Here is a 15945-nt window from a genome sequence, read left to right as displayed (position 1 = left end):
TTATATCCAAATTTGCCCTATTCTTCTTTCTAAACTATTACTAGACAACCTGTTGCCATTTTTTTGGGATTGTCCAAAAATATCAATCAAATCCTCATCAGCTGATAGGTGACACAGGAACGTTACAATTTCCTGTGCTGGAGGCAACTGAAGCATCCCAAATATCGAGGCTTTCCAGTTTTCTGCACTCCCTGAGCAGACATGATGCTGCTCTCCCTGTGCAGTAACCAGAGCAGGAGAGCCCCAGGTGTGTTATCATGATGGGAGCTCAGATCCTCTGCTGAGGGAAAGGGAGAGAGCTGAGCCCTGCCTGTGCTGCAGCTGGACCAGCCCAGAGAACTGTGAGGGACATTGCAGGACTGTCTGCAAAATACCATGCAGAGATAATACAGAAATCTCTTCCTCACAGCAATATTAAGTTCTGTAATATAATGTACACTCTGGAAAGCATAGCTGTATTTCTAGCTTGTAATCAGCTAAAGGAAGCAGTGATATTGTCTGTCAGGTTTATTGATGACTAGTATCCATAAATTCTTTCTGGTTTTCTCATATCCTTGCATTTCCACTGGGCATGTCTTGTTTCTCAACATTGAATTTTTGACAGCATTAGTCAGCACACCAAAGCAAAGTAATGAATCCTACTGCTGTGCTTTTTCCATCCTAAAAATGTGTCCATATAAAGCTTCAAAATGCTCCCAGAAGAATTACTTTTTGTTGATTTGTTAAGCAAAAGTTGCTTAACTTTTTTTAAGCAACTGATATGAAAATCTGATTCTCGTATGCCACAGAGAAAATTAGGAGACAGTGAAATCTATAGATGCAGTATACATCTATAAGAGTTTGCATGCTTTATAGTCTTGCCCAAAATGTAAAGATGCAGCGCATGTTTATGCAAATGGTTAACAGCAACAAAAATGGGGAGACAATTTGGATTTACAATCGAGCACATTGTGACATAAAAGAAATCTGAGACAGCTGAGACCAGATATCCTTCAGTACAAATACATCAGGAAGGCAAAAGAACTAGTGCTGAAGTGGATTTCAGCAGAGATGCTGTCAATCAAAGCAGTACTTAAATAACAGACTCTCTCAGCTTGCTTAAGTTGCAGGCCAGCTGGAGGTCCCTTCCTCATGAATCACTGCATCCCCAGGATTCTGGGATTGCTCAGATTAACAGCCTGTGCTCCTGGTGCACAGAGCACTGTGCTGCTGCCCAGCTGACCTCCGTGCTGACAGTGACAGGAGCCAAGGGAATGGCCTCAAGTTGGGCTGGGGAAGGCTTAGGTTGGATACTAGAAAAAGCCACTTCACACAGAGAGTGGCTGGGCACTGAAAGGCTCCCCAGGGCAGTGGTCACAGCACCAAGAAGTGTTTGAACAACGCTCTCAGGCCCATTATGTGATCCTGTGCAGGGCCAGCAGCTGGACTTCATGATCCTTTAAGTCCCTTCCAACTCAGCTCAGTCTGAGATTCTGTGATTTTAAGATGCCAACAGAAAGGTAAAGAAATTCTGGAACTAAGATAGATCAAGCTAGCAGCCATCTCAATTTCTGTGCTTGCTGGAAGACTTTGTTAATGCTTATTTTTGGTGACAGGAAGCATGGTGAACAGGGAAGGATTTGAAGCAATGATGGGGCAGGATTGTGTCTGTACACAAATGCGTTTGGGTTTAAGGTGTGGTTACTTCTAATGGAAAAGGAGAAGAAAAGAATCCCTTCCTTTGCTCACTGATCTGGAGCAGTATTAATCCACACACTCTTTCTGGGCTGGGCTATGAAATACCTACTGAAGAAAGCCAGAACTACAGAGGGAAATATTCTAGAGTGGTGTTTCAAAATCAGAATTAAAACAGCTCACTTCAACTAGAAAGCCAGGCTCTACAGAGCCTTGCTGCTAGTCTGACGCTAAACTTTTAAGCCAGGAAATACCCACAGTTAATATGAATTCAGAACAGACAGTATTTCTGAAATAATTAAAGCCAGAGAGGCAGTAAGTACATTGATGTACCTATTTTATACCACCTACATCTAGAATGTTAATTCAGCTACAGGAAAGGATATTTAATCTTTTCTGCAGCCTGACTTACTGCCATGGAGGAATGGAGATTATTAATGTGGGCAGGCTAACTTGGGAGACACAGGAGGGAAGGAAGCTGCAAAGATCCTCGCTGCTCCAATTCTTCTCATCCTTCTAGGGGATCTGGATAACTCTATTTCTTTGCCAAAAAAAAGGGCAGCTTATCTTCAAAATCCAGTATCAATATTCAAAATACCTCCCATAAATCCTCCTGTACAGGGACACGAGCAAAATGAGCAAAGGTTCTTAAGGAATATTTTGCTCAAAATCTGTGAGAATAGAGAAAGATAACCTGGCAGGCAGCAGGAGCAGGGGGTAGGTGAAGATCCTCTCTGAAGTGCTGTTTATTATGAAGAAACAGGCTGTAGTGTACCTGTTCTTGGCAACTGATGCATTTTAAGCAAGAAAAATTGTTTCCTGATAATATCAGGATCCAGCTCTCAGGTCCCCAACTTGAAACAAGGATGTGGACCTGCTGCTGCAAGTGCTGAGGAGGCCAAGAAGATGATCAAAGGGCTGGAGCACCTCTCCTAGGAAGACAGACAGAGAGAGCTGAGGTTATCCAGCCTGGGCAAGAGAAGACTCCAGGGAGACCTTATAGTACCTTGCACTACCTAAAGGTGGCTACAGGAGAGCTTGAGAGGGACTTTTTACCCTCATGGAGTGACAGGTCAAAGAGGAACAGACCCTTCCAATCCAAGCTATTCTGTGTTTTGCCTGCAGTGTGCTTGTTAAAAGTCATAACCCTCTCCTGTGAACTTGAAAAATCATAATAAATTATGCTAAAAAAACCTAATGTAATTGTAATAATTGTTCTAAAGCCAAAACAACTTACTACCTTATAATTTCCATTAGTTCTGAAAAATGACCTTCTAGTGTAATCTGAGCTCCTTTCCTTATGAAATCTCACCAAAAAAGAAAAGAATAAAATAACAAAAGGCCATCCAATCCATATTTCCCATTTGGTTTTCTCTATTGGCTACAATAAATGACTGTTTTGCACAGCAGCTTGGGAGTGGAAGAAATAGAAAAGGAGCATGGTATGTGGATAATTAAAAAGATTAAACAGAATTCATCATGGATAAAGGGTTATGATGGTGTTAAGTCCTGTCTGACACAGTAGAATTGATAATAAAGCCCTGTAATACCACCCATAGGAAAAATACACAGAAGCACACTACATAAAGAGTGAAAACATATATGAACATTCCTCTCTTTCTTCTGAGATTTAACACTAGGCATTTTACATTTTCTTCCTTACTTTTCTAATAAATCAAACTATAGTTAGCTATAGATCTTTGAACAATTCATCTGATAGTCAAAATAGAAACAGTAAGGAAATAAATATAGTTCTGGAGAATGGATAGAATCTATTTAATCTCTCAGTTCAAGTATGACTATATGTTGAGCTCTATTAAAAAGTTGTGATTAGGCAGTAGAGGAAGGTACCAGTCTTTCAGAGCCAGTCTACACACAGTCTCACCCTGGATTTCTTGCCAAAATGGGGGACATTGTGGCTTCTCTCCTGAACAGAGTGAAGTTTATGGGGCACAGAACACAACACACAAGTGAGGTTCATCAGCCGAGTCTGAAAGTGGGGGATGCATGAGAGGAAGAGAAGCAAACCCAGAGAACAAGCCTCTGACATAAGAGACTCCTCTTGAGATCCCAACAAGACTAGACATTTTGTTTTAATTAAGAAAGGAACTGAAATGTGCTGTAATAAGAGCCACACTAGAGTAGCAGAGTCTGTGGGCTGTACCCTAGATTCAGATTCCTTTTTTCATTTTAAGCCAGTTCAGCCAGCAAATCTGTGTTTTTTACTTCACTGGTTACTGTGCTCCTATTTGTGTTCAAAAAAAGAAGAAAGCCCTGAATGCTGAATGGTCTTTCAGTGAGTCTATCGAGGAGCAGTCCTCCACTGAACACTCAGAAACCAATCAGAGTTAATGAAAAATAACAACAGAACCTCAGTGCACTTCCCCCATGCTCATGAAGGAAATGTTTTGTGTTATCTTTTTGCCCTCTCTTGCCCTAGAAAGAAAACCCAAAAGCCATGGAGTGCTAACACCTGTTTCTCCAGTGCAATCATCATGTAGTATTACTGAGAAAGTTTGGAAAGCCTATTATGAAATACTCCACTCCCTATTACTTTAAAATGTAGGAGAAATGAAAGAAAAAAAGCAGACACAGTTTCAGATTCTGTTCCAGAAGGGAGCTGCTTTCTCTGCAAGTTTGAGCTGTGAGCAGCACTGTTTGCTATAGCTACCCTGAAAGTCACACCTTATACCTGATCCAGAGGAATATTCATCCCTATCTTGGCACACACCCTGGAGAAGTCCCAACACTGAATGTTCTCCAAACTTAGATTATGACAGCACTTTCCTGTCAGAATGGCAAAACAGCAGTAGCAGATTTCTGAACACACAACCACATGGTTTACATATTACACAATAATTGTACATTTAATTACCTGGACATCTCTCAGTGTAACAAAACCACAGCCTCCAGGTGCTACTGAAATGCAAATAGCTACAGTGGCCTTGTATTTTGGTATTGAAGAGCAGCTTGAGAGCATGAGCTCAGTTTATATTCAATACAGCTCAGACAGCAATCTTGCAAAGCAAACTTGTGCCTTACTGTATCTTATGGCAGAATAAATTGCACATGAAGCTTTAAGAAAATTATAGATGATGCCAGAACTACTCAAACTGAAATGTTCTCATACAATTAAATATCACCCACGCTCCTAGCTGCTAAATATTAACTTTTTTTTTTTTTTTTACTTGTCTAGGGCTACTTTCTAGTAAGGCTCCAGGAACTAAAAGCATCAGTACCTTGAGTCACCTCTCTGGCCAACCACAATATTTGGAAAGTTTAAGACTGCTTTGTAAAAGTACAACTGCTTTTGAATTTTACCAACACCATGTATATTAGATAGCAATCCTTACTTAAAAAACAACCCAGACCAATGCCCAATAACTGTATCAGCCAGATACCATCCCTAAATTTTGCTATTTCACCTACTTTAAAACATTCCCACTTCTCTCAGAGCATTGTTACAAAATATTACCGATGCATAAAACTTGAAAAATGCAAGACTTTACAGTGAACAGTGCAGGGAGATATTGAGGTTAACCTGCTGAAACCTGCAATTCCCTCGACAAGCTGAAATGTGGAATCACCAGTCCCTTAGCCACCTAACACAAAATATCACTGCCACTCTCACCCCTGACACAGCATCCTAGAACACAGGGCATCCAGGAGAAATAATCTGATTTCTCTTTTTTTTTTTATTTTCCCAAAGTCCTGTGGTGGTGAGAGAAAGGGCAGGACCAGAAGACAGCACAAGAATTTCAGACACAGTGAGAACAAGTGCAAGGGTCATAAGTAAAGCACACCCTTGTGGGACCTTTTGGTGGTACTCCAACTGAGATGAATTTACTGCCATAGGCAAGCAACCTCTCTTTTTTCTCATTCTGCTCATACTCAGGGAAACTGGTCTTGGCAAGTAAATGAAAAACAAATAACTGGTGTCAGATTTAACTATTTTTATGCTGTTTCCTTTTCCTAAATGAAAACCTTTATCTGGCTATCTGCTTTGGTCAATACTGACCAGCAGGATATTTCCCTAACTCCTTCACTGTAAAAGAGAATCCCTGGATTATTTGTTGTTTTTCCTTTACTCCTCATTTCATCTGCTTTCCAACAAAGCCCAGTATCCTCAAGTTCTTCAGGCCTCATTAGTAAAGTCTGTTTGAGTCTGCAATTTGCCTTTTCATAGGAAAGATGCTGTTGTCAGTTAAGTAGATGTTTGTTCATCCCACTCATTAACATATTAAAAGTACAGACATACTGTGCCATGCTCAGAAAGAATATTCTATTTTAGTTGTTACATAAGCCTATCTTCATTCCAGTAAAATGATTTTTCAAAATTAAAACCAAGTTTTATTACATGTCATCTGTGTACTTTACCCAAATACATAAACTTATCTACTCCCACTGCAAGACATATTGTGGTACTGGACCAGGCATATTTTGGAATTCTTTCCTTGACACAGGCTCACACTGATTATAGATTGTACCTATTTTAAGGTAAGACTCAGTGTTTCCCAAGTAGTTTGGAAACAGGAAGTCCCCAATTTTAAAGGCAGCTCTGTAAGGAACTGGAACAGCAGCAGGTAATTTCTGCCAAATACTGTAATTGCAGTGAATTAGCCAATAAAGACAAAGAAGTTTAATGAGAGCTCTGATGCCCTTTTGAAAGTATCTTTCCATAAAGGTAAATTCAGGAATTAGGATTATTCTTTTTTTAAGCATAAAGAAATTAAGGAACCAGGTCAAAGCAAGCGAGATAGTTCTTGCCAGTTGGTGACACAGAGTTCCTCATGTACCACATATGGGCTGATCACAAAGAAATCTTCTCATTAAACCTCTCCTTTGAAAACCTGAGTGAGAAAGCATTTACTCAAATACAGTAATGTAATCTGGCATGAAATGGCAGAAATAAAAATACAAACAGATGGGGAAATTTAGATAATTTTGATAACTTCTATTTGTGCAGTTTATTTTAATAAGACTAAAGAGAAACCATAAAGTTCTTTCATTTTTCTTAACTACAATGGAAGCATGACCAAATAGATTAACTACCTATATTTAAAGATCCACTTTTGGACATATTGAATATATCAGAGCAATATACACAGGCAGGCACCAGAGTCACCCTGGATTTTAATATTACTGCTGAAATAAATTACTTCATAAATTATGCTTGGCCTACATGTATTTGCAGTTTATCAAATGATACAAGGCAGCAACCATTAGAAGAATTAAAAACATTTTTCAAATACTGCAGAAAAGATACTGTGCATGGTCTCCCTCAATATACAGTCCTTGCAACTGTCCCTGACACTGAGATCATGCTGTAAATGAAGAGATGTTAGATCTCGTTATTTTATGTCCTTATAAAAGGCAAGATGACATCTATTCCATCTGACAGCTAAGATATCAGTATTTCAGCATTATTATTATTATCAATATTAGTTTTTTGTTCCAAAGCAGTTTTTTAAACAGGCATTATATTAAAAAAAGTTATTCCGACATTCAACAGAAAATTCTGGAATAGGTGTGAATTTTAAACAACAATCATGGACCAAAGATGTTTCTCAAAGCATGATATTAAAAAAGACATATTATTCCTCATTTCTGGAGTAGTGAGCTTATTGTTTTTGTTCAAGATTGATACTGCGAAAAAGAAAAATTGTAAATAATCTCCATTTTTGGATTTCCAAAAAGGTAAAAAGAATTTGTGTAGGTTTTTTTTCAAAGACTTCTTTTCTTTTTCTTTGTTAATCTCAGTAAATCCTGACCTGTTGCTGTATGGAAATACATGTTTTTTCATAGTGTCCAAACTTCAGCACAGATTCTTCAGCAGCTGAGCTACAGAAAGGGGCTTTTCTTGTCATCCCACTCTGAATACCCCCCTAGGATTCATCCGTAAATTACAGGAGCTTTGGTGAAAACTCCATAATTAAAGATATAACTGTTTTTACAAGGCTGATTTTAGCACTCCTATTATCCCAATTTTATGCACTACTGCATATGTGTGAAAAAAGGAGAATGCTATACCCACAATTCATTATAACCTGGTAAGTATGATATGTGACTTAGAAATTAAACAGAATTTCTAAACATACAGGTAGTGGTGCAGGTGGCTGTGAAAACTTGTGCAGCACCCTAATTGCTGGCCCCACTCTTGCCTCAGATATGGCTGCTTTTTAAAATCTACCCTCAAGCTTCACACTGGGAAAATGTCATATTAACAGCCCTCCAAAGGGGAAGACCAGCATGATCTTATGCTGGGACAAATTCCAACTCAAATTTTCAAGACATCCCTTTTACTCGGTGTTGACACTGGCACAATTTGCAAATACAAGTAACAGTTTATACACAAGCATAGGTCCCATTGGCAATGCTCTCCAAAAACATAGTTTAGAATTTAAAAAAACTTTAAAATAACTATGTATCACATAGCTGCAACAAAAAATACATCTTCAAAATTGCTTACCCACTCTTCAGTGAAATAATTGAGCTAGAATTTTACAATGAATGCATACACAGCATCAAGTATATTTCATCTAGAAAGAAAAGCCCAATTTGCAGAACTTGGGCAATCAGTGACCCCATTTTATTTCAGGGAAAAAACAAACCAAAATGCTCCAGGTTATTATGTTTCTTCTTTAGTTTTCTTCTATTATTTAAAAATTGATCACAGCCATTTCCTATACATTTAGCTGTATTTTTCACCATTAATAATTCAACTTACGGAATATGCAAGGAATGCATTTATTTTTATTCCTCATATACGCACAGGAAACCAGAAATAAAAATTTAAGGGGTTTATTATATTGAGTAAAATACTTCAGTTGTTTCTTCAGTTTGACACAATGCACAATTCATCAATAGGATGAATCACAATGCTCTTTTTCCAAATTATTGCACCACAACACTCAACCAACTCAAGCAGAAAGAGAAAGTTTAACCAAATGTAAATATGTGGAAATTGCATTCTACCAGGAGGGAGAGGACTATGGACTCTGCCCTTTGCAAAGTAACAGAGGGATTTTAGCTATCAAAAGTAGCCATAAGTTCAGTCTTACACTTCTGCTGAAAGATACCTTGGCCAGACAGTAAAACTGAAATACTGCACCCAAGTGTCTATTTATGAAGTGCTCAAACAGGAGGCAGGAATCTGTTTTACAGCTAAACCCAGACAATTAGGTTATGTATTTTTCCATGTAAGTAAAATTTATTCAACTACAGTAGGAACCACATAATTCTTTTGATGTAAATATAATTTTTAGCAGCATATGATGGGATTTGGCAATATTCTTGTAGGTGAAAGCACTTGATACTGCAGATGTCTGAAAATACCATTTGTTTTTGCAATGAATAACAAGCATAGGATTTGTCATCATGATAATAATGAGATTTTGTCTAAAAGTAACAATCCCAACTAAACCATGGTATCAGAATTCAAAAACGTGGTTTCAACAACTGTGAAACATATCACAAAAACTAATTACAGTTACTTCTGCAGTCTGCCTCAGAAGTGCTGTAGGAAACAACTGTAACTGTTTACAAAGCTGATGATATTTCAAGAAAATGTAATTTTTTTTAAAAATAAAACATACAACTGACAGAAATGAATAGCAAATTATAAACATTATCATTTTGAACAGAATGCTTCTTATGAAATAGAAAATGTGTGCAAACCATTAATTCTGCTTTCATTACAGCCAGCTTGGGGAAGAAATGCAGATTGCTTTAGAAAAAATATGTTCCCAGTCGTAAAGTAAACGGAATTTTCACATCATTTCACACTTACAGAAAATCTTCCTGTCAAAGAGGAAGATGAAGATTATCATAAAGCTCCTTACAGGCATCACCTAACCCAGCCTAATCACATCCCTGCAAGGTGTGTTAGCTGTTATGCTGCTCTCTGCACACATGGTCCAATGAGAATAAGTAGGTTTACACCTCAAGAGCTCACAGTGATGTGGTGACTTGTTGGAAAGCCACCCTGGAGTTCCAGCTCCCTTAGCTCTGCCTTCACAGCTGGATCATCCAGCTCTTAAATCGTGTAGAATCTACCCAAATGCAGGAACATAAGAAGTATGAAGCAGCCCAGATGTTCTGAAAATTCCATCAAGGTTTTTATTAATAAGAGCTAATGATACAGACAGTCTCTAAGGAGTGAATTAATGTAGTCCTGCCTTTCTTTCTCCTTCTATGACCAATGGACTGTGAAAGTAGGACATCAGCTTTATTTTTGCTTTTTTCCTTTTTGATCTATTCTGTTCCCTTATCACTTTACATCCACTTATTTTTCTTACTTTTTTAAAATATACAGATATTCTGGTTGCTATTTCTGAAGGTGTTTATAGATATCAGGAATGTAAATCATAGTGGGGATCATCAAGCAGCAGACATTTAAGCCTTTACAGTTTCTCTAGCAATCTTCAACTTTCAAACGCCCCAAGAAGCCACCTCACAAATCTCTATTTTAAGCATGAATACACGACGCTTTCTAAACTTCCACATGCACACAGTGAATAGAAGGCAATTACCTGAGCCTTTTGTAAAACAAGGTGATATACCTTAAAGGACATACCCTGTTCTTTTATGTTTAAACCAAAGAAATTAGAGCATTTTCTGAAGTTCCCCTTTCACTTAAGTATACCCAAAGGAAAAACAAATGGTAATACACAAAATACACAAAAGCCTCTGTCAGCCTTTACCAAAACCACATGGTTTTAGACTTGAGTAACAAAGAAGAAAAAGTGACTTGTAGAATAAAGAAGCCACACTGAGCAATGAAATATATATATTTAGGTGCAATCATAACTAAATCACAGCTAGCAGAAGGAAAAATGGTCTGCAGAAAGACCAGATCTCAGGATAACAGGAGAGTCAAGATGCCTCTGCAAAATAGCTCTGAAAATTCCTGCAGATTTGAGTAACTGACTTGGACATCCTCCCAGGAATCTTTCTGGTGGAAATGATCCCCAAGAAACTTTGTAAGGCATGCTGAACATTAAAAGTCCAATTTAAAGCTTTTGACTGGACTCCCTCTAACATTGCAGTCTCTTGCCCTATCCTTTCACTAATTCTAAGTGCAAAGATTTCTTGTAGGGTCTGGACAGGGATGAATAACTACAGATGCTTTGCATACATAAATAAAACCATGCAGAAAGAATCCTCTGTTTTCTACCCAAAATACATGCTCCACAGCTAAACCTGACCAAAGGCTGAAACAGAAGCAGCTAGCTGACAATAAATCAGAACTGGTCTCCCACCCAAGTAATATAAATAACACAAGTATGACTTTCTGAGCCTTTAAAACTACTTCTAAGCTGTAACATATTTTTGCTGCAATAATAAAAAGTCAAGCTGCCTAAATAATTGAACTCCAGTAGTTCCATGGTAATTTTGCTCTAAGAGGGATCATCTCTTCCAAGTACTTCTCCAAACCTCTGTAGCATATTGCTGACTTTTACTCTCACTATATATTAGACTGAAAGGATAATTTCCAGAACTTTATTTTAGCTCAGAGCAGTATTCCACAGCCATTAGCTTTTTACCCATTTAGAATTATCCTCCCTTTCAATTTTTGGGAACTCAATAGTGTTCTGAATTTAACACCCAAAGAGTTAAGCCTTCCTATATTAACCACCTAGCAGCACAACCTCAAAGTAGCACACTAGGGATCAAAAGTAATCAGCAGTATACTAGGTCAGCCATTTTAGTAATTTCCCTATTTAGTCATTTTACCTATTTCTTTGCCCTGTGGTTGCTTTTGAATGATATCTTAGTTATCTCCACCTCACACCTTTGGACTATGTGTCAATTTGGTCAGTGTGCTGCACATACCAAAGTGAGAGCATTTGTATCTGCGATACCATATTTGAAATGCACATTAGGAAACACCAAATAGTGTATACTCACACATCCCAGTTTGCCTGTAAGGCTCAAACCTGTGCTCTGTGGTGTTCATGTCAATTTTACTGGAAGGTAAATATTGGAGCATCAAGCAATTATGTGACTTAAGCAAAGCCACTTGGGAGTTCTGTAACAAAATGGGACCAAACTTAAATGTCCCATGGCATCCATGTGCTAGGGATAACACAGCACTGACAGGACACTCGGGCTTCTCTGGACTGGCAGCTGCAAACAGTGGGAGAGTCCACAGCATCTCACATGGCACCAGATAGTTTTGTTTTGCAGACTTGTGCATAAAGTGAGGAAAATACTTCTGTCTAAGAGCCAGGATTGATTCCTACACCTCCTAAACCAACCTTGTTTTATTAAACAGGCAACACTTTTTTCCAAAATTAGGACAATAAGATAATCTTTTATAATTCACATAGTGATTGAAACTTAAGACTTCCTTGTTTTCAATCTTCTAGAAATGAAAGTGGACTGAGAAATAGCCTTTTCTGGTCACCACAATATAGGAGCCAAACTGAAGTGTTCAGAGGCGTATTTTTGGCAACAGAAAATTTTCAATTATATCTCCTGCAAGTTTATGCTTTTCAAATACTTGTCTCCCTTCTGTTAAATTTCTAATAGATATTGCACAACTTTGGCTCCATGTCCAGAATCCTTGCGCCAAATTAGACTCTGAAGGAATCTCATGTTTAGCTGATAAAGATGATTATGTAAACAAAAATTGCTTGTTTTTCCACTTACACTTCTGTAATTCAGACAAATCAAAGCAAATCACAGAAACCAACGGCCAAATGAAAATAAGAAATCACATATATTTTAATTATGTGTGAAATCCTCTTTGGTCAGCTCTGTTTAATGTAGGACCCACTGATCATACCATGGTATTGTCTGTATTTCAACCATCTGAGCAGTTTAGAAACTACTTACAGCATGGGTTCCAATCAGAACCTAATTGTTCAACTGAGAGTTTCATATATTTTTGGAGCATCCCCTCTGCCTGAGCGTGTTAAAGGTAGGCTTCACAGAACAAAACAATTTATGTCAATCCTATGGAACCACTTTAACTGACTTCTAGTCCTTGGCAGTTCCACCCTTGTTGTTGTTCCACCAGCTACCACCATAGGTCAATCTTTACTTTTCATGACAGAGCATCTTTCATTTTGGAAATTTTCTTCTCCAGAATTTTTTATTTATCTCAAATTCTTGCAGCAGCTACACTTAAAACATCCTCGTGTGTTTATGTAATTTATAAACTCAGCTGTTTTCCTTGGTAAGACAAGTGCCAATTGTGTTGTATCTTCCATATTTCCATTACAGCAATTCTATCTTAATTAACAATAAAATACATAAGCTAAATTGTGCAGTCTTCACTATTATATTCACAGGATGCTTATGCCATTGCATCGTTACTGCATACAAGAAATATCTTGCAGGATTCCTGCCTACCAATATAAAACCCGTTTTCAAGATTTAAGTGTGTAATAAATTAGAAAATATTTCTTATAAGAGTAAATGTCTTCTGCAGCATAGCACTAATTCATTCTTGAAGAATAACATTTTCTCCTGTGAGGCAGGATGTATATTATTCAGAGGAAAACAAAAGAGAGAAGGAAGCAGCATATCTTTACCCTTCGCACGTCTTTGCCGAATGTTTCGCTGTAGCTGGTGCCCAGTATTTCAAACTGGACATAGGGGTTGGCTCCATCTTCTCTGAACTCCATAACACCAGTCAGCCCAGTTATATGGCCCTAAGGAAGTAAGTTTGAGAAATTTCAGAACAGAATATATTTGCTTTCATAAACACTCCTCTGCATAAAATGTGTGCCAAATATGTTTAAATCATGTTTACAGTCAACTTAAATGTGGCCCTTGCATGTTCTTCAGTAGCTCAAACCCAGCACTAGACAAAAGATTACAGTTTTTCATTTTTTTTCAGAAAAATACTTTAGCACTGACACACCCAGTGTTTATGGCCATCAGGTCATTACTGTCCACAGAAACAAACCCCAAAGAAAAAGAGAAGGGCCTTAGTGGACTGTGAGACAACAGCCCTCCCAGTGTAACTGAGAGCAGCGGGCTCAGTTCTTGGCTTGAGTACCAAAACAAAGAGGGCACCTGCTGTGCTCCCAAGAGAGGCATGAAGGAAAGACAAAATTGCAACTCTGAAGCTATCACAGAGTTTGATTCTGGCTTTGTAGCAACGAAGCTTGAAGTAACATCAAAGTTCAAATTAATTTAGCAACAAAGGATGGCATCATTAGGACTTGTCAGAATGATCAAATTGCATCATTTTACTGAAGAAAAATTATTTTATCAATATATATTTGGGAACAGGGAGTTTCTTCTGAACACTACAAAAGTTAGAATAGTGACAAATTAGGTTTTTTTCTACTATTACTTGTGATCAAGTAACTTTTATACAAGAAATTGCCATGTGTCCAGCTCTGTCCACATTTGAGTATTTCAGCATGGTGCAAGACAGTGTAACTGGTAGTGACAGCTTAGCCAAATCAGATCCTTCTTGCTTTGCTCTGGGATACAGTACACAAGTAGATACTTACGAATGCTCAGCTAACTTACAAAGCTATCTGAGCTGTCAAAAATGGAACATAATTCTTAAACCTCATAATTTATTTCCCCTCCTGCCCACTTCAAGCCCCTTAAGTTATCCTTTTGCAAAAATGCATGAATCAATGCCCATGACTACTCCTTATCCTACTTCCTGCACAGAAGGCAGCTAGAGAACAGAAGCAGAACACACACCACTGGACCCACACTGCACTGTGTGCAACTTGTTTATCATAAATCATTTGCTTGTTTAAGAGCTGCAGATTGTCCTTGGTTGCTGTAGATCACTTGCTTGTAATACATCAAAGAAAAGTTGCATACAAGTTAAAACCTTCAAATGCTCAAATAGACATGAAGCAACTCATTCAATTGCTCACAAAACGGTGGTTTGTCTTTTCTCACCTTCTTAATAGTCTCTAGCATGGATCTTCCTCCATTCCAAGGTTTGGTGGATTTCCTCATGCAGTTCAGGCTTGCCATGCTGTGCCATTTCCTGTCCTCCAGTTTTCTGTGGAAAGCATTGGCCAGCATGAGCACACTGTCATACAGGTACAGGTTGGAAACCTGCAAACAATAATAAGAATGAGCCTCTTTTTTTTATGTGAGCATCTTCCAAAGAAATGATAAAAACCAGCAAAGAAAACTAAAGAAGGTATAAATAAGAACTAAAAGCTGGATATATTCGACATGTTCAACAGCCAAAGCATTTGAGACAAATGTCTGTGCTCCTGAGTCCCTCTGTCCAAGGGATTCTGGCACATGGGCACTGCCTGAGCATTACTGCAATGCAGTGCTGTAAAGAGAGATCACACTCCACATATAAACTCAAACTACAGAGGGAGTACAGCTATCTATCAATGAAAGACAAGGATTGCTACTTTTTCAGCCCTTTCAGCAAGGAGGGAAAGACAGGATGGAATTAAGTTCTTGGGGGTTTTATTCATTTGAGCAACTGGTAATTTCTGGAACAGCAAAATCCAATACACATACAAGTCTTTAGAACAGGAGGAGAAATGACAGAATTATTTTGGTCTTAGCATCTCTTTCCACCAAATATACATGACATTGGTTATGTGTTACTTTCTCTGGAGCTACTGAATTTAGCCTTCTTAGTCTTCAATTCACATGAGAGAAACAGAAATAAAGAATTGATGACAAAGACTCCAGTAAGAACAGAACACCACACTAGTAATGCTGAGCTATGTATTTAATTTTTCAAACCAAGACACATCTAGCAATACGTGATTAGATCTTTTGACAGGCAGTGGTATCCAGCTCAGATGGTAAAACTTTAGTAGAGGAAGTTGGCTGAGACGACACTAATACTAATAATAATAATATTTCTTCTAGCTGTAGGCTTTAATCATGATATCATCCCTTACTTTGCCATTTATCTCCTGGATTTTTCTAGTTCATCTTAGAAAGTAATGCCTAGAGACCAGGAAAGGGTTGCAGGGGGAAGTTAATTCAGCTGCATACTTCCTATAAATATGACTCTTTAGGTATCTCAATAAAAGTGACACTCTATGAAAGCTTAAACACTTATTACTGTTGTATCACTGGGTGCAAGTAAACTTCTGATGTCTGTAAGATGTTAATCTCCAGAAACAAAATGTTTCATGTTCCATAATCTGGAGTTTGACGTAAATTGAGAACCTAGGCACTTTGAAATATCTTCCAGTATAAGTAAATCTGAACAAAAGATATCTAAGCAAAAATTAATTTTGAAAGAATCAAAATACAAAGAAAAAAAGATATTGCAAATACACACTTATTTAAGTGACTGAGCAT

General features: G+C 37.9%; 1 protein-coding gene across 5 annotated transcripts in view; it reads right to left on the bottom strand.

The window, feature by feature from the left end:
* GRID1 (glutamate ionotropic receptor delta type subunit 1) overlaps nucleotides 1-15945 on the bottom strand; it is a 485558-nt gene that overhangs the window by 78525 nt on the left and 391088 nt on the right. For all 5 annotated transcript variants that reach the window (XM_077183338.1, XM_077183339.1, XM_054637706.2 and 2 more), the window contains 2 exons: nucleotides 14557-14718; nucleotides 13215-13334 (listed from right to left, as the gene is read on the bottom strand). In XM_077183338.1, the coding sequence (XP_077039453.1) occupies nucleotides 13215-13334; nucleotides 14557-14718 (282 nt within the window). The remainder of the gene's footprint in view (nucleotides 1-13214; nucleotides 13335-14556; nucleotides 14719-15945) is intronic.

The sequence above is a fragment of the Agelaius phoeniceus genome, chromosome 9 (genome assembly GCF_051311805.1).
Source record: "Agelaius phoeniceus isolate bAgePho1 chromosome 9, bAgePho1.hap1, whole genome shotgun sequence".
Taxonomy (NCBI): Eukaryota; Metazoa; Chordata; class Aves; order Passeriformes; family Icteridae; genus Agelaius; species Agelaius phoeniceus.
This window is presented reverse-complemented; position numbering and strand designations above follow the sequence as displayed.